At 47.0% G+C, this 20,319-nt stretch overlaps 1 protein-coding gene across 14 annotated transcripts in view; it reads left to right on the forward strand.

The window, feature by feature from the left end:
- The window catches only part of MAP4 (microtubule associated protein 4), a 143,145-nt gene that overhangs the window by 51,991 nt on the left and 70,835 nt on the right, over positions 1-20,319 (forward strand). For all 14 annotated transcript variants that reach the window (XM_084509085.1, XM_084509096.1, XM_084509087.1 and 11 more), the window contains one exon: positions 1,785-1,850. In XM_084509085.1, the coding sequence (XP_084365211.1) occupies positions 1,785-1,850 (66 nt within the window). The remainder of the gene's footprint in view (positions 1-1,784; positions 1,851-20,319) is intronic.

Here is a 20,319-nt window from a genome sequence, read left to right on the forward strand (position 1 = left end):
GAAACAGGTCCAGGGATTCCTGTCGTATTTTCAGCTACTTGAAAAGGATGTAGGTGTATGTTTTTCTATAAGCTGTCTGGCAAGTTCATGTTGGATTTCTGTAAAACACCAGCATGAGCCTCTGAACTAACTGGAAAGACTTCCCTTTTGCTTCCCCACGAGTTGGATGAAGCCCTGAAGTGCTGTGCCTGACGTCCACTGGTAATGTAGCTTTGTTTTAAAATGGCTTGGGCTCAGGGAAGGGACGGCAGCATCTCCAGCTGCCTTTTGGGGAGTGATTTGATTTGAATGGCTTTTAGGTTTCTGTAGCCATTACGGTGAGCAGAGCAAACGTCCTGAGGAGCTGGACTGCTCTTAGGGCTTGTGCCACTCATTAAGCTTAATTAACACTGCAGTGTCGTTTGTGGAGTGATCCCTCCCACTTCTCCAGTCCTGAAACAGCCTAAATTCACAGAGATTAAGATAAATTTATTGAAGAAATTAGAGAACATCTTAAGATTTGGAGCTTCTTGCAAGAACGATGCCTTTCATTTATGTAAACGGCCTTGTGATGTTCACCTGTCCTGGGGGTGCAGAGACCCCGTGCTGCTGGCAGCCCGCTCTAGGACTAATGCTGGCCTAATCCAGCTGCTTCTGTAAGGACCACAGTCTGAGCTCACTCGCTAAAAATAGAACAAATCCTCAAGCAGTTTTGCCAAATTGGTCGGAGTGATTGACTCCCAGCAGCCCAGCGTAAAGGTTAGGGGAGAAGATAGAATTTCACCAGCGTATTTCGATGAATAGGAAAAGTTTGCTTACCAGAACAAGAAGTGTTCTTCTTAAAAACATCTTGTTACTGTATGTTAATTAAATCCTGCCCAGTGAGCAGATGGCAAAGTCCAGGCTAGAGCTCATCTCTTTGATTCTGAGGTGCCTCAGCTCTCACCAGGTCTCGTGTTGCTGCCACGCCGTCCAAGCTCAGTGCATGAATCCCACTGCCTCTTGATTTTTTTCTGTGTTGGAACAAGATTTGGAACTGAGAATATCCTTGAATGTATTCAGTAAATCTCCCTGTGGTTGTTGACTTACAAGCTTTTGTATTTGGTTGTCTTCCACCCCAACCTACCCCTTTCTAAGTCTCTCCCTGATGTTTGCTTTAGCGATGTGCTGTCAGAGCTGAGATGGAGACCTTCAGTCCCCACCAAAAGGTGCTAGAGGGTGAGGCTGATGGGTTTTTCTTGCTGTTTTTGAAGATGGGAGTGATGTTTGCTTTCTTCCAGCCTTCAGGAAACTCTTCCAGTCACCATGAACCTCTCAAAGATACCCAGCAGTGGCCTCAAAGTGATGTTGCCCAGATCCCTCAGCACTTGTGGGTGCAGCCCATCAGGCCTCAGGACTTGTAGAGGGCACTTGAGTGACCAGAGGCACCGCTCAGCTCTGTGTATGCTCCATTTGGAGTAAAGTTGCTTCAGGAAGTCAGACATAAGCATCTTTAGAGTAACTCTTGTGCGGAAGATTACAAACTTTTGACTGAAAGCAGCCTTTTCTTTGCAATGAGTATTTCTATGCAGCGTAGCAAGAAGGACCCCTATCTTTAGAATAGGATTAAAAATCCCAGAACACCCCTTAAAGGAAATCTCTTCTTTTGGGGTTCGAGGTGCGCAGGCTCAGCGCCACGTGGGTGCCTTCATTTCAGAAATGAATCTGGGGAAAAATCCTTTGTGTTTGATAACAGCAGTGCTGCCTTGTTTTTTGGATTAAGATTGATTTCATCCAGCACCAACGTTGCCTATCGTTTGTTGCAGATACTTCGGCTTCTGGGCCAACGGTTCTAGAAAATGGTGACCATGGAATAGAAGATCACCGCCCAGGTAAGTGCTTGATGTCTGAGTGAATCACATCGCTGTCTGTATCTGTCCTTGGAACAGCTGTAACCTCGTTTTGACCAAATGCAGTCGTCTTTAACTAGTATTTCTCCACAGAGGGCTTTTAAAATTACCTATTTTGTTTCAAATTCTTCGTAAATCTCCCATTTTCTTTTGGGTTTGAAATTGCTTATATGCATAAAGCACTCTGAAGGCACTGTGGGCGTTATCCATGGCCAGTGTTGGGAAGGTAACATCTAGGGCACGGATACCTTAATGGCTTTCCAGGGAATCCGTAACATTCATACCTGAGCTCTACCCTGACCCTTGTGACTTCTGCTCCCAGTGAGGCTGACGGTGAGGTTTCTTCTGAGTACGTCATCCCTTGATGCATTTTTTTCATAGCTGCCCGTGAAATTACACTGCTCTGATCATTCTGCAGCTTCTCTTGTGCTTTTCCAGCTCCTTCCACCCTAAACAACAGCTCTTCTGTAAGTTGCTCATAATAATTGCTGGAGCAGTGTGCTGCCAAAGCCGAAACTGAGGTCTTTGGAACAGCACAAGGCCACCTCATTCTGCAAGAAACTGGTTATGAATTAAGTGGACCAATATTTCAGACTTGCAAGGAATCTGGAAAGTAACTGATCTTGCGATCAGCATAGCATATGCTGGAGTTAGTTGTCTTTAACAGTTATATTTAGTGACAAATGCCATTTCCCTCCTATGAGGCGTTCTCGCTGTGACTCAGCTTTCCCATCAAATTCCAGCCGAACTCTTCAGTGTGAGCAGTGCTGAACTCCGAGTCTGTGTGTATGAGCCACTGGAAACGTGGTTATTTCTTGATGGGGAGGGTGTGGGCTTTGACAGGCCGTAGATAGAGCTGACTGTCATCCTGGCATCAGCAGGAGCTGTTCTCTTGGTGTCCCTTTCAATGATCTCCAGCTCAGCTTTAGCAGGCCAGGTCATCGCCAAGGCGTGCGATGTTCCCAGCACCCGCAGCCTTGCTAGTCCATAGGTGCAGCCCCGAGACAGAAATAATCCAGATCATGATGAACTTAACAGGAGTGGGAGAGACAGGGATGAATGAAAAACGCCCTTTTTTCAATTCTCGTTAGTGTGTTCTTATCGAGGATGGGAAGTTAAAACGCGATCTGTGTGCTTAATTTGCCATCGTAAATCTGGTCAAAAGAAAGAGGTGCATCTTCTGTAATTTAGTGTAGAACTGAAATTAAGGACACTTCTGAACCTCCCTAAGGATACTTCCTCTCTATTTGGTGCATAATAAAATCAGATTTACGACACGTCAGGTAGGACTACTTAAATGCATTGGTATTTTTTTTATTGAACTTCTGAATTTGTGTTTTAAAATGGCTGGTACTTTTTAGTGCTAGCTTTCTGGAGGTTTAACTCTTCAAGTGCGAGATGCTAACAATTTTGATCAAAGATTCTTTTATGTGTCTGCAGCCTTTTAATTTATTCATATGTTCCATCTTTGTGGGGTGGGGTTTCATTTTTTTTTCACGTTGAAGACTGTCTAAAAGTGACATCAAAGTGGTAGAAACAGCGTGTCAGAAGGGAAACAGTCACAGGCATCAAGTTAATGAGGTTTTTCGGAATAACAGAAGATCTACACAATTACTTCATGGTTTCTTTCCCCCTACCCTCTTCCATATGGAATAATTAAAAAATCAGTGCTTATACATTTGAGAGAAAGTGATAAATGCTAATTTTAAAGCAGATAATAGAGATTTTTTTCAGAGAGTTGAAGAGTTGATGCTCTGCAGAAATAGAGGGAAGTTGTTCCAGGGCAGGGGACAGACGTCGGTAGGGCCTGCTTCTGCGTTGGGGAGGTGGTGCTGCCTACATCCTTTTGTCCCTGGCCGTAAGCCACCTTCAGTTTTTTGGCTGGCTTGCTTGTTTTCAACTGGATCTCCTTCCTGATTTGTCTTTTTGACGCTGAAGTGATTCTCGTGGATTGTGCAGCGTGGGCCCGGTGCAGAGGTAGGAAAGGAGTAGCAGAGAGAGGGGTAAGGATGAAGCTCCCAAAACCCAGCTTTCTGCAGGAAAAAGCTGTCCTAAGAGCTACAGAGAGCTTTTAACAGCAGAGCTGTGTTTGGGTTGGATTCTGAAACGCCTTAGGTAAAGGGGAAAGCTGTAGTCAGGCTCTTTGAAAATCCAAATATCCGCTTACCGCTCCGGGCTAGGTCTCCCAGGAAGCATCGCTCCACTTTTTTTTCACCTATCAAATAAAACAAGGTGTTGACTTGTTAATGTTTTATTGCATGCAACATAATCTACAGACATCTGGTGTATGTGCATGCAGAGGCTAGAATTGGGGCTGCAATCTTAGTGCTGCCTTGGCAGCCCGCGCTGCCTCCTGACCGGCTGCCCCGCGCGAAGTCCTGCTAATGTAGAAGGTGGCGTAAATCCAGAACGACTGTAACACGGGGGCAAAACCCAGGTTAACCTCAGAATTATTACAGCATGAGGTATTCACACGGCAGCTGGAGGGATGCGTGGAGCTCGCTGTTGCAGAATATAAAGCAGAGGTAGGGAAGCTGCCTTCACGTTGCCTGTGCGTGAGGGCCCCGAGCAGCCTTCGTGTCGTGCTGCAGAGCTGGAGCCCGGCTCCTGGCAGGGCTGAGCCCGGTGGGGCACTGGTTTCTTTGGGTTGGGGGGGTGGCTTCTTTGTTTTGCTTTGCTGAGAATTGCAGAGCTGCAGACCAGGAGCTCGGGCTCGGGCCCTCAGCCTGCCCACAAAGCCTCTATCGGGTTTTTCTTCCTTATAAGGACAAATAGGAGAGAAGGGCTTTGGGGCCAGGCCTGGGGCGGCTGTGGGGAATCACTGGTGGGCACTGGTTTGGGGAGCAGCTGGTGGTCGCCGGCAGCACGCAGGTAGCGGGGTCGGGATGGCTGTTAACCTTCACCATGCAAAACAAAACCTACAAAGTGCCTGGTCAAGCTACAGCAGGTTGAAAGCAAAACACACAGAAGTAACTTTTGAACAGTGCAATGTTTGCAACTCCTTACTGCAGGATATTTGCCCAGAGTTCCAAGGAATTTTATATATTTTTTTTAAAAAGACAAATTAATCAAAGAAATCCATCAAGGACAATCAAACGGAGTAACGTGATAGCTCTCATTCTTGTTGGAAGATAAGTTACCTGGGGAAGTATCGCTCTCGGGTCCATACTTCCCCTAGATGGACTTTCTCTCCAAGCCAGCCTGCTTGTCTTTTCCTCTGAGATCAGGTCACAAAAACAGTTTGTAACCGTTTTCAGTGCAAATTGTGCTCGCAAGCAGCATCCTGAGCTGCTGCTCTCTTGTTAGCAATTTGTCACTAATCTCGATTTATCACAGCTAATTTCTGCATGTGGCACAGCGTCATGCCGTAGCATGGCTGGTGATGTATTTTCGGACACTTGTAAGAGCAAAATATCACGTGTCTCTAATCTGGCTTTTGGCAAATCTCCTGGCTGCACTAGATGAAATATTGCTTGTTGTGCAGTGTGCTACCTGAATGTTCATGTTTACTAATGACTTGCGCTTTTTTGCCCCTTTCCCCATCCCTTTTCCCTCTCCTACTTCTTTTCCTCTCTTCTATTTTCTCCTCCTAGAAGCCTAGACTGTCTCCTAACACTGGGGCTGCCACTGTTACAAGACCAATGTACTTTTCTACCTGCCATTACACTTCTAAAATCTTCAGCATTTTACAGAGCTCTTGCTTTACATCCTTGGACTTTACGTGTAGAAGAAACCAAAGGGTAGCTGTGCTGTCGGCCGATCAGCCCTTCTCCTCCTCCCTCTGCTCTGCAGTGCTTGTTGAAACCTTCCTTTCTTTGTGTAAGCACAAACGTGCATGATGGTTTTAAACTGCACTATGTCAGCACTCCCACTGTATCCAAATCACAACTACAGCTCCATTTTCAGTTCAACCACCTTTAAATTTAATTTAAATCCTTTTTTTTTCATGGATGCTTAATGACAGAAGGTTTGGTGTTAAAGTTGTGCTTTCATGCGGATGGGTGCACCATGACTGCAGCTCCTCTCCCGTCTCCCCCTGCTCACCACAGCCTAGAATAACGCTACTTGCCTTTACCCCTGCTGCTTTGAAACCTTCTCATGTGAGGTTTTTATCTTTAACAACGCTGACATCGTCGAAATGAGTGTTTCCACTTCATAACATTAATTATGAAGACTTGAAAAATAGATTAGGAATAACCTTGCTTACTGAGGTACAGGAGGTTCCTCTTTGGTTTGTGGGGGTTGGGTTGAAGGATTGCCATCAACTGGGATAAAAAAGTATAAAAGAGAATGACCAGCCTCAGCTTCTTGCCTCTGTAGGCTTGCTTTGTTATTGTACTGCCTCTCACAACCCTTGGAGGTAAGCCTGTGCTGTTAGCTCCATTTTGGTATGACAGCGTACTTGGATGAATTATACCTGCCATGGAAAAAGTCTGTCAAAAAATCTGCCCCTTCCAACTCTGAGAGAAACAAAAGACCCATGAACAGGTTGCCAAATCTAGCCTGAAATAGTTAAAGCAGTTTCCAGCAACACCAAAAGGAGCGTGTCCATTTGAACCTGAAGCAGAACTGCAGGAGGTCAGCCAGCCCCTCGCAATTCCAAAAGCTTAGTTACTACCATTAACAGATAAAGCTCAGGAGAAGGGAATAACTGAGAGAGTACTAGGACACTAGTATTTTAAATTCTAGTATTTTAAATGAGGCAAGCTCAGGCTTTTTGGTAGACCAGTGAATGTTTTCTTTGAGGACAGTAGAGTTGTGCAGCTGAAATTCTCAGGTACTGAAGGCGAGTCAAGTACAGGATTTATTTGAATCAAAATCCAGAGGCAGAACACGATTCTCCAAATTGCCAAAAGCTCTTATGTTGAGCATTTGGCCTAAAAAAAAAGAATTTTTCTCTCTGTGAAGAGAGTGGCCTGCACATGAATGTTCCCAGTGCCCTGCTAGCACCTGACCGCGTTGTGGTGCTGGCCTGCTAATGATTTCCTGTGAGAATATTGCACTGGGAATGAGTGCTGCAGTTACACCACCTCAAGGTTTTCTCTGAAACTCTCTCAGAGAGCAACCCAGCCAATCTTGATGACTTTTTGAGCCCTCACAGGCTCCCCCCCAGGGCGATAGTGCCTGGAGTTGTGGCAGTGAGTGGCCCATAATCAGCCTGCTAGCGATGGGCGGCAGGGCCCAAGGCTTCTGTTCTCTGAGTCAGTGGGAACGTAACTGCTTTGCCCACCATCCCAAGCCTCCTTAGCAGCTGATAGCCTCGTGGTGCCAGTTTGCTGGGCTGAGACAGCAGTGCTGGGATGATACCCGTGTGCCTACAAGCCAGGCTCCTCTCCTGACAGCCACCATGTTGGTGATGTGAGGCCTGCAGCCGCTGGGCCCAGCCCATGACTGAGGTACAAAAATGGCCGCTGCCCATGGAGGAGGGCCGGAGAGGTGACCGGGATCCAAGCCACAGTGGCAAAAAGGGCCATGAGGGTGTCCCCTGCCTTTCTGGTGGTACTGGAGACGAGCCGTGTGGCAGCACGAGGCCGGCAGCCTCCACCTCTGGGGCCAGAGCCCCCCCGGTGCGATGCATTCGTGCCTGAAGCAAGGAGGGGTGCTTGGCCCTTTCCTCTGGGCATGAAGTGCTTTCTTCCTCCTGGTTTTGGTTCCCATAAAGACAGACATATTTTAAAGACCTCCTGTAACTGCCTTTTAGCATGGCTGACTCCGGAGCAAGGCAGCATTGCAGGCATTTTAACTTTGGTGCCACAAATCGTGCTTTCTCACCTTTTGCCTTAAGTGGGCTTAGCCACCGGTGCCCCAGAAACGGAAAGTAAATAATAAATCAGAGGAATTTTCAGACTGAGTAACAGCTTGCAGAGCCTTTTCCCCTGCAGTGCTTCGCTGCAGCAGAGCACAGTGATGTTTTAAGGCCCTGCTTCGGGGGAGCTGCTGGCCAGCAGTGCCAGGAGGGCTCAGCACAGCAGGGTAGGGTTTGCGACCAGCCCTGAACCACCACAGCATCGCCTCGAGCAGTGCAAGGGCTGCTAATGAGAGCAGGGCACCCAGGGTTCAGTCGCTGTCAGCTGCTCACGCTAGCACGAGTCACTCATTCCATCACACTGCCACTTCCCCCCCATGTCTTTATCCTCCTTCCTTTAAATGTCATTAGGTATAAACTGAGTATAAAGTGCAGGCAGAGGAAGAGCTGGTGGGTTCTGTGTCTCTGTGACCACCTTCCTTACCACGAGCCCTGTGATGTAACAGGGGTGTTTTTTGGGGCAGAAGGGTGGTGGGGCTGTGCTGGGGCTGCATGCTGCGAGGGGAGGTGGGGATGCTGGGGGATCAGCGCGGTGTGTCGTGTCTCCAGTCACCCCCAGAAAATGTACGTGCACCTCCCTGAAAACCTAGGGCAGAAAATTGATATGCTAGAGAGAGTGTCTTTATTTTTGTATCTTTTTTTTCCCAGAAAGCTGGGTAGCTACCGAATGTATTACTCTGTTTAAATTTCATGTTATTTTGTCCAGTTTTGGGAGGCAACGCAGTGTTTTCAGAACATACTATACCTCCTCTGTGCTAATAAGCCTGTCTGCTGTCACTGCTGATTTTTCTCAGATTCCGATGCCTTGTATGATGTGAAGCTGTGTATCGCTGTTGAATAAAACACCGTAATAAACACCTCAAACTAACCTCTCACGAGTGGTGCTGTGCTGAGAATCTTGTTGGGTTGTGCTGCTTGTTCCCAGTTAACACCTGCAGCTCGCTGCATGCCCTTGACTGACCACCCTGCCGGTATTTCTGGGAGAGGTGACGGCTTAACCTGGAATACCTTGCTGCTGGGATGGGTGCTCGTAAACACATCCATCAAAGAATCGGTTCAGCTTGTGCATTAAAGCTGAAATGCTTTCAGTGGGACGCGTGATTTTGTTGTTTTAAAGGGGGTGCAGGAGGAGAAGGAAGCAAAGTCCCAGCCTACAGTGCTCCAGCAGTGCTGGATGCATCCATCTGACAGAAGCGAGCCATGGGGCACATGCAGGGCACTTAAAGTCTGCACGTATAAACTAGCAAATAAATAACATTTACTGCTCGGGGCTCTGCGGTGGATGCACATCTGGTGGCTTAAGGTACCTGATTTTGCGAGGATTCACACAAAAATGACGTGGCTGTGGGAATGGTAATCTACGTTTAACAACCTTTCGGAGTATTCTGATGACTACAGTGGGAGCATTTAACTGCCTCCCTAGCAGTCTTTGCTGCCTCATTAGTTTAACTAACCCCCCTCTCACTGATGACTAAGTTGCTTTTAGAGGAAGTTCTTATTAAAAATATACATACGTATTCCTTGCCTTTAGCATCTTGAAAACAGGACACTTAAAAATGCGCTTTTCTTATTAAAGCTCTTTCTCCTCTTTCACCTGCCTGCTTATTTCATGTGTGGTAGGAGGTTTTATTTATAAAGGCTCTTCAGGCTTCCCGGACTTCAGGGAGAGCTCTTCAGGCTTTTCAGAATGGGTCTGGATCCAGCCGTATTTGCTGAAGGAGTTATTTTGTGTTGCTTCAGTCTAAAGAAAGCATGAAGCTGAATAATTCACAAGGCTTGTTTAGTTCTTCAGGCTGGCATGACTAAGAGTTTTTGTGTGCGTCTGCTTGATCTTTTGGGGGTGCTTATTTTTAGGACTGAGGAGGAGGAGGGTGAAGGTGGGTGTCTACGGAGCCGGTCGGCAGCCTTGGGGGCACAGGCGGGGGCTGTTCCTGCTCTGTTCCGTGCTCTGGCTCCTGTCCATGCCGATCCTGTTGCCCTTGCTTCTGAGGGTAAGTGTGGAAAAGGAAAACTTCTCCTCTGCAGTGCAGGGCTCCAGAGGAGCTGCTGCCTGCTCACCTGAGGAGCCCTTGCAGCTTTCTTCACCTGGCAGAGGAGTTCAGAGCAGCGCTCAGTGTAATCTCGGCTCATGAGCAGGCTCTGGGTGCTCCCCATGCAGTGGCGGAGGACTTGGAGACCAGCTTGGATGTGCATCTCACCCATACGGCTCTCCTGTGTTGTCTGCTGGCCCCCTAGTTTAATGTACCTGACTGATACCAACTCAGAAGCTGTTTTGGGAGCTCTTTAAGCACACACAATGTTTGGTGGCAGCGTAGCTTTAAAATATTACAGGCCTGTGGTAAAAAAAAACTTCATTTAAGAGCTCTGCATCCTTGAGCCTCTTGCTTATCCTCATCTTATGGAGTTGTCATCACGTTTTAGGTAAACCTGATGTCAATGGATTGTGACTACAGTGAAGGATGATGTCTCAGGCAATTGCTTGTGGTAGCAATTTTCAGTATCCTTCCTTCTGTTAAGATGTTGGGTAGTTTGGTGAATTTGAGGATACTGTTCAGTTCAGGATACCGTTTTCGTGTGCACCTTGAAAGAACCGCATGATTTTTTTATGAATTTTTTGATACCATGGGAATAGCTCCTTCGAAAACCCCTGACTTTGGAAGATGACGCAGGGAAAATGTATTCCTCCGTGTCGAGGAGGAGCCAGCTGCTACTCACACAACCTCTTTTTGCAGCTGAAAGTTCAGTGTGAGGAAGCTTAAATGTGGCAGTGCACCTCAGAGGTTTTTGGGGTTTAGCTGTCTGTTTCATGAAGATATGTCCACTTTTGACCACTGCCTTACTGCCACAGTGCAGGACAGTCCTTGGTGAGTAAGGACCATGGAACATTTTTGCCATAACCATCTGATCTTAATTTTTTCATCACCTGGATTTCATCATCTGAATGTTGCAAATCTTGCATTTTTACAGGGGATTCCTACCAGAAATACTCGACTTAAAAAGCAAAGCACTTATTTCTATTCTAAATTCAATCAACTTCAAGCTAGCAGTAGTTTGAGAGATTTACTTCCAGCTGTAAGATCAGCTCTCCTCGTACTTCTGTAAGGGATATCTGCACGCCAGGTGGACGTGGGCATCTCTGTGGCAGTGAGCAGCCGTAGGTCAGCTTGTTCACTGTACCTGTGTTAGCTGTTGGTGGATCATCTTAATTACAGAATAATTTCTGAATCTGAGGGCTCAGAAGTGCAGCATGATGCACAGCTGTGTGCATACATAATCATGACAATAACCAGGCTGCTTCTGAGGCCACCTGAGGGTTTTCTTTTGCAGATTCTGGATGCACGATGAGCTTGTCGGTCTGCTGTGCTGATGTTTTCTCTGACCACCCAAGCAGAGGAGGCTCACCTGTATCACACTACACACACATACAGGCTTTGAAATCCTTCGGAATGACAGGTTTTGCATTCCCTTTCCTTCTGAAGCCTTAGGAAAGCCTAGAATTCAGGTCACCTACAGGAACCTCGGCCTCTTCAATGCCCTGCTGAACCCGGGCACGCCGTGTCCCTTCTACGGAAGGATGCGGTCAGCGCAGCTTCTCTTCTGGAAGTTTGATTTGTTCACCTGAACAAATGAAATCTGAAATTTTGTTCACCTGAACATAAGAAAACGAGGCAAGGCTTGCCTGCTGTGAAAGCAGTCCCTTTGTGCTGCTCCGATGGCTGATGCCAGGGCTGGCTGTTAGCAGGCTCCTTGCCTCCTAGAGACAAACCTGGGAAGCTTATTTGGATTTATGCAAAATAAATTACAAGTCCTTCTGAACTGCAGCGTGGTGCCTGCTCTAACACCTGCGCCTGTGCTTCATGCAGTGATCTGGTAGCATGGTAGGTGGTCTCCTGTCGGTTTTCTCAAAATGCCAACACTTCTCCCTGTTCCAGGTGCAGCAAGAGAGATCTCACCAGTAACTTACCTGTTAGGTGCATGCCTGTGTATTAAATAGAAGTAACTTCTCATGCTCAGAGTGCTTAAAATTAGTAACTAAGAATAATTAATTAATAATTAAGAAAGAGCAGAGCAAGCATGGGAATGTTTTACGGTGACAAAGTCCTTTATGTATACTGTTAAAAATATCTGTATTTTTTTCTGAAACTTCTTGGATCTGTTTCAAACGTGGTTCAGAGTCCTGGCACTGTGGTTCAGCTTGCTATTTTGGTCATTTTAATGAACACCTGGGAAAAGGAAATAATTACAGGAAGCTGCTCTTGGCTACGCCTGTCATATCTTGGTGCCACTTCTACCCTGAACACGGAGCAGAAGCACAGCTCCTCTTTTCTCTGTGCTTGCCACTGCTTTGTGGAGTCTCTGCATCAGTATCCTTATTTCTTCTCTAATTAGCCTGTCCCTAAGCTTTGTGACTTCCCCAGATGCAATAGGAAGGGAACAAATGCTGCTGGTAGTGGATGTGTGGAGCTGTGAAGTCGCCTCTGATCAGCGATGGGTGCAGATTAAGGAAGAAGCAGGGAGGGGCAGGGCTGTTACCTGCAGATAAAGCAGCACCCACGGTGCCTGAGCTCAGGTAGGTGCTGTCACTGCCCTCATAGTAAAGAATTTCTGCCTCAGATCTAACCCAAACCCACCCTCTTTTACCTTAAAGCCATCACCCCGTGTCCTATCCCTACACTCCCTGCCCAAGAGTCCCTCCCAGCCCTCCTGCACCCCATGAAGGCTCCCCTGGGCCTTCTCCTCTCCAGGCTGAGCAACCCCAACCCCTCGGCCTCTCCTCACAGCAGAGCTGCTCCAGCCTCCGAGCATCCCCGTGGCCTCCCCTGGACTCCAGCAGCTCCACGTCCTGGTGCTGGGGGCCCCACAGCCAAGGGATGTAAATCCCTAAATTCTGGGATCTGCTCAAAGCAGGCAGGGCATGTCAGCAAGTTCGTGCCACGGAGCTTTTAGGGAGCGGGCTGTGCTCGTGCCAGCCAGGCTGGCCCCAGCAGCTTTGCTTTTGGCAGTAACAGCATTATTGCAGGCTCAGGGAGCAGTGCTGATAACTCCAGTGACTCTCAGGGTGATCGTTCGTTCATAACTGAGAGAGCAGGCGATGAGAACAAACAGCAAAAGGACCAAAGCAGAGCAGAAAATCAACAAAACCTTTGGTTTCCAGTTTTAGTGAATGGTGGTGCTGAGATAGCAAGGGATGAGAGAATTGTCCTGGCTTTGGCATCTTGCAGGAAATCACCATTTAAAAAAAAAAAAGATCATTCAATGTAGAGAAGTTTTTAATCATTTTTAAATGAAAACCAAGAAGATCTTTTTCCAGATCTCCACTTTTTCAGACGCAAAGTGAGTAATTTTCCATAATAACGCTTCAAGATGTCCTTTTTGCATTTCTGTCCCCAAAAAGCTTGATACTTGAGAAAATAGGCAACTAACCACCTGTAAGGCACAATGTAAGACTTAAGCAAGCTTAAATGGCTGCAGGGCACGGCTCTAAAATGCAGCGTGCCCAAGCTGCAGGGCTCTCCCCTCGAGGACTGGGTTAATTTTGGGGCCCCACCTGGCAATGAGCATCGTGCTGGCGCCCGCCAGCACTCACTGCCACTCCGGGGAAGGGGCTGTAAATAAGATAAATCTTCAGCTGGCTGCCTCGAGATGCTGATTAGATCCCGAAGTTGTCTCCGCTGACATAAATCAGTCAGCTTTTTACATATGTTAACCGACGGGCTCAAGAAGATTTTCTCCCTGTGCCGTAGTCTTGTTTGCCGCTCGTATCAAATCAGCTTAAGCCGTTGTGTAACGAGCTCTGTTATTTGCAGGAAAGTGGAGCATGTCAGCCCACGGGAACTTCTTTACGAAATGCTCCTCTTCCCCAGGAGCAAAGGGAACCTGCCCTGGGCAGCCCGAGGACCCCGGCGCCTGGCCGAGAGCGCTGCTGTGCTGGGCCATGGCAGCGCTGCGTGCCTGGCAGAGAGAAATCCCTGAGATGAGGAAGGGAAGAGGTGGGAGCGAGCGAGGTTGTGGGATTTGCAGAAAGCCAACGAGCTTCTGTACCGAGTGTCAGCCAGGTCCAAAGGGGCTGCTGGTGCAGGGGCAGGAGGTGCTGGGTGCTGGGGTGCAAGCTCCAGGGAGGACAGCGAGCAGAAGGAGGAGCCCTCCTTGTTTAAAAACACCGTTGCCATGGCATTGTCTCCCTGAAATGGTATTTTCCTAGCAACCTGCTACTTCTGCTTTTCCCTTTTTGCCTTTAAACTTGGATTCAAAGGTGGACTCGGGTGTCTTGACTTAACTTGTTGAATAGAAAAGAGAAAAAGCTTACAGTGAAGTAATGCGTACATCAAGGAGGCTGCTAAAAGCTGTGCGGCGAGGCCTAATGAGATTTTTCAAATGGAAATACAAAACCCTTTAGATTTTGTGGTGTTTAATATTCATTCTAGCGAGCCTCTGACAGCTGGATGAAGCAGTAGGGTTTTTCTAAGGCTTGAATTTCCCAAGCAAGTAGCTGCTACTTAAACTGGTCAAGCCACGAGCTTGGGAAATTATATCTTAAATTCAGTATTTTAGAGCATTTAAACCAACTAATCTACAAAGGTGTGCTCTAGAAAGCATAAGGAAAACATGCAGATTAACATCTAATAGAATACGTGACCCTGTTTTCTGTCTATCCTTGTAAGTTCATCAGCTTTTACACAAAACCAGCTCGATGGCCATTTTTCACTGCTCTTTTTCGTTTTACCCAGCCTATTTTTGTATAGATAACCCAGTTAAGAAAGCGCAGCTGCAACGTCCAGTTATTTTAGAATGGTATTGTTCAAACAAGCCTTTGAGGCAGGTAGAAGAGGCCCCGAGGTTTGTTGCAGCAAAGAAGCAGGGCCACTTGCCCATCCTGGTTTAGCACCCAAGGATACGTCATGCTTCCATCCTATGCTTCTGTTACCCGATTTTCCTTTGATTAACTTGTCTCTCTGCAATGCGACTGCGTGTTAAAAAGATGCTTTGTTTTCCTTTTTAATACCTGGGACAACATCATGGGTTTTTTGTTGCTTTTCCTGATGGTTTATACTACAACTTTTGCAGCGACTGGATTACTGGGATTGATAACACTGCTCGTGCTTGCAAGGCTTGTCAAAGGAAAAGAAAAACCGTGCTGTGAAATACACATCAAAATAGAGCTTTTGGAAGTGTCTAAACATTTTATCCTCACCTTTTTGCTAGATCTGGCTTTATTATTTAGCTTCATAAGATTTTCTCTGCAATACCAGATCAGCCCCGCAGCGCTGCGGCCGCACGTCCCCGGGGGGAAGCAGTGGCCCCGGGAGGGTTTGTGCCAAGGGCAGGCTCTCTTGTTTAAAGCTCTCTTCTTTTCCACCTCTTTTCCCTTTTCTAAAACCTGCTGTCTTCTTGTTTGTACCACCTGGTGTAATGGGGTTTCCTCCTGCCTAGAAAAGCTTCGGGAAGCACTACGTGCTGTGGTGTGGTGTGGGCCTGGGGGTGAGGAGGCTTCCCTCACGTGGGCTCCAGCTGCAGCTCGCTCTGAGGCCACAGCTCTGTAATCTTCTTCCATTTCAGCCCCATCACCGAAAATAGGGTAAGGCTGATTATATTGTGCATTTTCGCTTTTATAACCACCCCGCATCTGTTGTTATTGCAGCGCTCTCGTTTCGGCGGTGTCAACTAGTGCCAGGGGTAACCTTGGGTTAATCTGACCCTTGCTGAAAAAAGGGAAATGTTCCCATTGCAAAGCTCACCTGGGCACTGAGGCTGAGCCACAGACCCTTCGTGGCCAGCAGCGAGGGCCCACGGGCACCTCAGGGCAGTGAGCACTGGGAATTTGGCTCAGATTCCTGGTGTGCCAGGTGCTTTTTTTTTTTTTTCCTCACTAAACACCATCAAGCTACTCTCCGTGCAAGCGTTTCCAACCAAGGTCAGATCGCTTACGTCTTGTGTTAACGATTCACTGAAAACCAGGTGAGAAATGTGCCCATCAGGAATCTCATTTTTGGCTGCTGCCGTGGTGCAGTTTGTGAAGCTGACTGCCAGCTCCGCTGTTTGAAATACGAAGCAGAGCTTCAGTAAAATTTGTGCTTCTAAAACACGAGAACGAGGCCTGCAGAGGGTGGAAGCAGGGACATTGCCTGGGAGGAATACAGAGCTTTGCCCGGGCGGGTTAGGAAAGCTAAAGCCCTATTAGAATTAAATTTGGCCATTTTTAAAGAAGGAAAAAAGGAAGGCCTGGTTAACCACAGGCCAGTCGGTCTCACCTCTGTGCCTGGCAAGATCGTGGAGCAAATCCTCTGGGAAATTCTGCTAAGGGACATGGAAAATAAGGAGATTGGTGACAGCCAGCATGGCTTCCCCAGGGGGAAATCGTGCCTGACAAACCTGGTGGCCTTCTACAGCAGGGTTACAGCACTGGTGGGTAGAGGAAGAGCAACTGACAGCTTCCACCTGGGCTTGTGCAAAGCATTTGGCCCTGTCCCCCTTGGGATCCTTGCCTCTAAACTGGAGAGACACGGATGTGATGGGTGCAGCACTGCGTGGGTGAGGAATTGGCTGGGTGGTGGCACTCAGAGAGTTGTGCTCAGCGGCTCAGTGTCCTGGTGGAGATCAGTGCCCAGTGGTGGTCTTGGGGGTTGGTGTAGGGACCGGAGCTGCTGGACATCTGTCGGGGACACAGACAGTGAAATTGAGGCACCCTCAGCAAGTTTGCCAATGTTGGCTAAGTTATTGCTGACTAAATATCAAAAGAAAAATCAGTTTTTAACTCTCCAGAGTTATAAAACTCCGAAACAAGGCGTGAGGGATGCTTGGGATCCTGCTCTTGGAGTCTGCAAAATGGGAAGTTTTGTTTTGTTTTATTTTATTTTATTATTTTATTTTATTATTTTATTTTATTTTATTACATTTATTACATTTTATTATTTTTTATTATTTTATTTTACTTTATTTTATTTTATTTTATTTTATTTTATTTTATTTTATTTTATTTTATTTTATTACTTTATTTTATTTTATTTTATTTTATTTTATTTTATTTTATTTTATTTTATTTTATTTTATTTTATTTTATTTTTTTAAGAGTGTGTTCTTCCTTGTTCCATTTCTGTCAGTAAGCACAGTGCAGCGCCTCCTTTCCTTCACGTCCTGTGATAAAAGCTCCCCTCGACGTGTCAGCACCGGTCCCGCGTCACTTGAAGCTGCTCCTTTCTGCCTGAATGAACCATGTAGGATCACGATTCCCGGAGCGAGGAGGTGCTGTGGTGTTTGACCATAAATCTGGCAAAATAAGCTGCTCACTGGAAAAATGCTGGGTCGAAATTGAGGTTCCTTAACGGGCATCGATTCAGCACGAGCAGCCAGATGCATCCTCAGCTCTGCAAGGAGAGCAGCTCCCTCCGCAGCGATGGCTTGGCTGGGGGGCTGCGGATTTTTCTCCAGACTATTGATGCTGTAGGCAGCTCTGAACTTAGAAATGACTTCGCATGGCCCAGAAGTGACATGAGGCTCTGGGAAGCAAACACAAGATGATTCAGCCTCAAAAGCAAATGATCTGGAAGGGTTGCTTGGCTTTGTTTTGTCGTGTGAGTTGCTGCATTATTTAACCTTCTTCCTTTTAACTAGAGCACTCTATATTTAACCTATCTGAAAAAAAAAGGAAAGAATTTTCTGTAGCTCTGTGTGACAAGTTGGCTTTTTCTGTGCCCTCGAGGTTCATCTGTCTTGCAGAAAGGCACCAGGTCCTCGGGCTGAACTCGCCGTCTTCCTCTGCCCTTCCTGAACGCTGGGGATTTTGCAGTGACTTGCACTTAAGAGGATTGGTAATTTCCTCAGAGATGACCGTAGGATTAAACAATGGCATTTTGAAATTCTGGAGTCCTCTTTTTTTTTTCTGTGCAGATTAAAAGCTAGAATGCTAATATGTCAAACGGCTGCCGACCGGGGGTCCAAGAGTGCCCTGGTAGTTCATCCCCACGTCCCATGGCGAGCTGGTGGGAAGGCTGGGACAAAAGGTCCTTCAGCTTCTTCATCGACAGAGCTTCTTTTATTATTTACCTGTGGCTATAAAGTAGGATTCTTGTGTTGCAAAGCTGCGGTGTTGCACAACCAAACCAAACCAAAGCACCACCACCAACAGAAATCAGTTTGGTGTTGAAGGGTAAGTTTTTCAGGTTACTCTTGCAAACTAGTCTGGGTCAGCAGAGTAGTGATGTTTTCACGTTGAAACTCCTCAGTTGTGAGTGTTTGTGTTCTACCAACCATGGGGTTTGGTTAAATGTGAAGCTGTACAGCGTTGTGGTATTTTCAGCCCAGTTGAGAACACAAATCTGGAGCGAAATGGTGAAGAACAGAAAGAATTAATTCCATTTACACAAACCCATAGACAAATACAGTCCCTCACTTAAAAGAGTCACTTTTTGAAAGTGTCTCCTGCTTGCTCACATGCTATCTGCATCCATCCAACTTGTTTTTGTAGAATATTTTTATTTGCAGTGTGTTTACCATGAAATGCAGGAGAAAAAGAAGGCAGCTTTTGAAATGCAATTGTTCATGTACACAGCCCTGTCCCTTTTGTAAAACTCAGGCTTAGTGTGCTGGTTGTAGCCCAAAGCAACATGGGTAAATCCTCACAATTTAGCCCAACCTGCTGTCCTAATCATTGTTTTTGGCTTCGAGGTTACGCGGTGGCGAGCCCAGGGCAGCGCCTCGTGTCCCAGGATGTTCCCACGTCACGTCCCAGAGCTGCCCGGTGCCATTGAGATGCTGAAGCAATCATTAATAATCTTGAAATACATCTTTTAATTTAATAGCACTACAAAGTGAGCGTGAGCCTGGAAGAGTGTTTGCGGGTAATCAGATCCAGATCCCAGCCACTGCAGGGAGGGGAGATGCGCCTGGCTGGGCTCGGCTCCTTTCGCTGCCTCCCTTCCCTGCTGCTTACCGAGAAAGCTTCTTCTCATTCCACGCTAAATATACTCTGGAAATGACACGAGCAGTTGTTCTGGTGCAAATTCTGGCTTGGAGTCTGGGGAAACACTTCGGGGAGGTGCTCCCTAGCAATTTCCCCTGTAAATTTATGGAGAAAGATCTGTTCCCTCTTCCATATATATATATATATATATTTTTTTTTTTTTTTTCCTAAAATAAACTGAATTCTTGCTCTTTTCTTCATGCTATTCAGAACAGTTTTAATATCCACAGTCCGTCCTTCAGTCCCAGATCCCCATTCCCAGTCTGTCCCAGGATGCTGGATGCGTGATGTGCTGTGCAGAAGCCTTGCTGTTGTCTTACGGGCGCCAGTGCTCCCGTTCTCTGCCATCCCCTCCCTGTTGGGCTCCTGCATTCTCTCGTCTCTTCATCACACAGCTTCGTCTTTCTGTATTTGATTTGTGACCTCAGCCCATTTCTCCTTGAAACCCTTGATCACAGCATAAATTCCTGCTAGGTCCTGGTTTGGTCCCTGGCATGACCTTGAATTTCATAACGTCAGACTTTCTGATGTCTCCCGTTCCGATAACCAAAATCCCCAACTCCTTCTGGATGGCACCCTGACACTGCTGACTTTATCTTTTAAACTCATTTCTTCAGCACCCTTTCTAAGATTATATTAGAAGATGTTACATGTGACTTATCCTGGATCATCGCCCTTCAGACTCCAGTGTCTAGTTGTGCTCCTCCAGCAGGACATTTCTCCTCTTGACATCGCCGAGCCACTTGTCATTTGGCCAATTCTTTATTTACCTTTATGTCATTTCCTCGTGTCTCCAGTTTCCCTAACATTTCCCCTGGCTACAGATAAAAATATTTTGCTTTCAGCTAAGTCGAGTCTTGCCTACTTACTTTGTCTCGAAAATCTGTTCTGTTCAATCTGTTGCATTAGCGGCGTTCTGGTTTTCAGCGATGCAAACAGCTTGTCTTTCAAAATGTCACTCACACGAAAACACTCGGGTAAGGTTTTAGGGAGCGATCGGTGTCTTCATCTCACAACCTTAACGACCGGCTCCGCTGAAGTAGCAGGGAACCAGGAATGGGTTCTTCGGTGGGAGATCCACGTGAGTTGCCCCGTTTGGTAGCTTGGAGTTGGTGAAGATTTGGTGCCAGCTGCCCAGACCGAGGGAAAGAAACGTGTTAAAAGGAGACGTGCTGTAAGCTGGCCGTGGTTTCACGTACTGGCGATGCTACAGCTCACCTGGTGCAGCTCAGCACCGCTCCAAGAAGGACCTTCAGCCTCACGAGGTTTAATTCTGAAAGGCAGAGCATTTGATAACACTAAATGTGAGCACACTGTGAGGCTCACAGCTGATGTGTGCCTGAAAGGTCTGCTAGGACTTGTGGAGGGGCCAAAGAACGTGCAGGAAAGCAAACGCGTACTGAGACAGTTTCTGTCTAATATTGGTCTCTGCTCCTTTCTGCACGGTGGCAGTTCTTGTTTTTGGAATTCGTCTTTGAGTCAGCCAGAGAATTCAAGTTTTTGGAAGTGCTGCCGCCGTCGCTGCTGCTGAGTGAGCTTCTCCTATTGCTGCCGTAGCGAAACTGCTGGAGAGAGGGCAGCGGGTGCACCGCCGCGTCCCCCAATTGTACCCCAAGCATCGGCAGCCCTGTGAGGATGGCTGCGTAGACAAGCTTGGGCACCAACTCTCAGTGAGGTGGGGGGGCAAA

The sequence above is a fragment of the Aythya ferina genome (genome assembly GCF_964211825.1).
Source record: "Aythya ferina genome assembly, chromosome: 2".
NCBI lineage: Eukaryota > Metazoa > Chordata > Aves > Anseriformes > Anatidae > Aythya > Aythya ferina.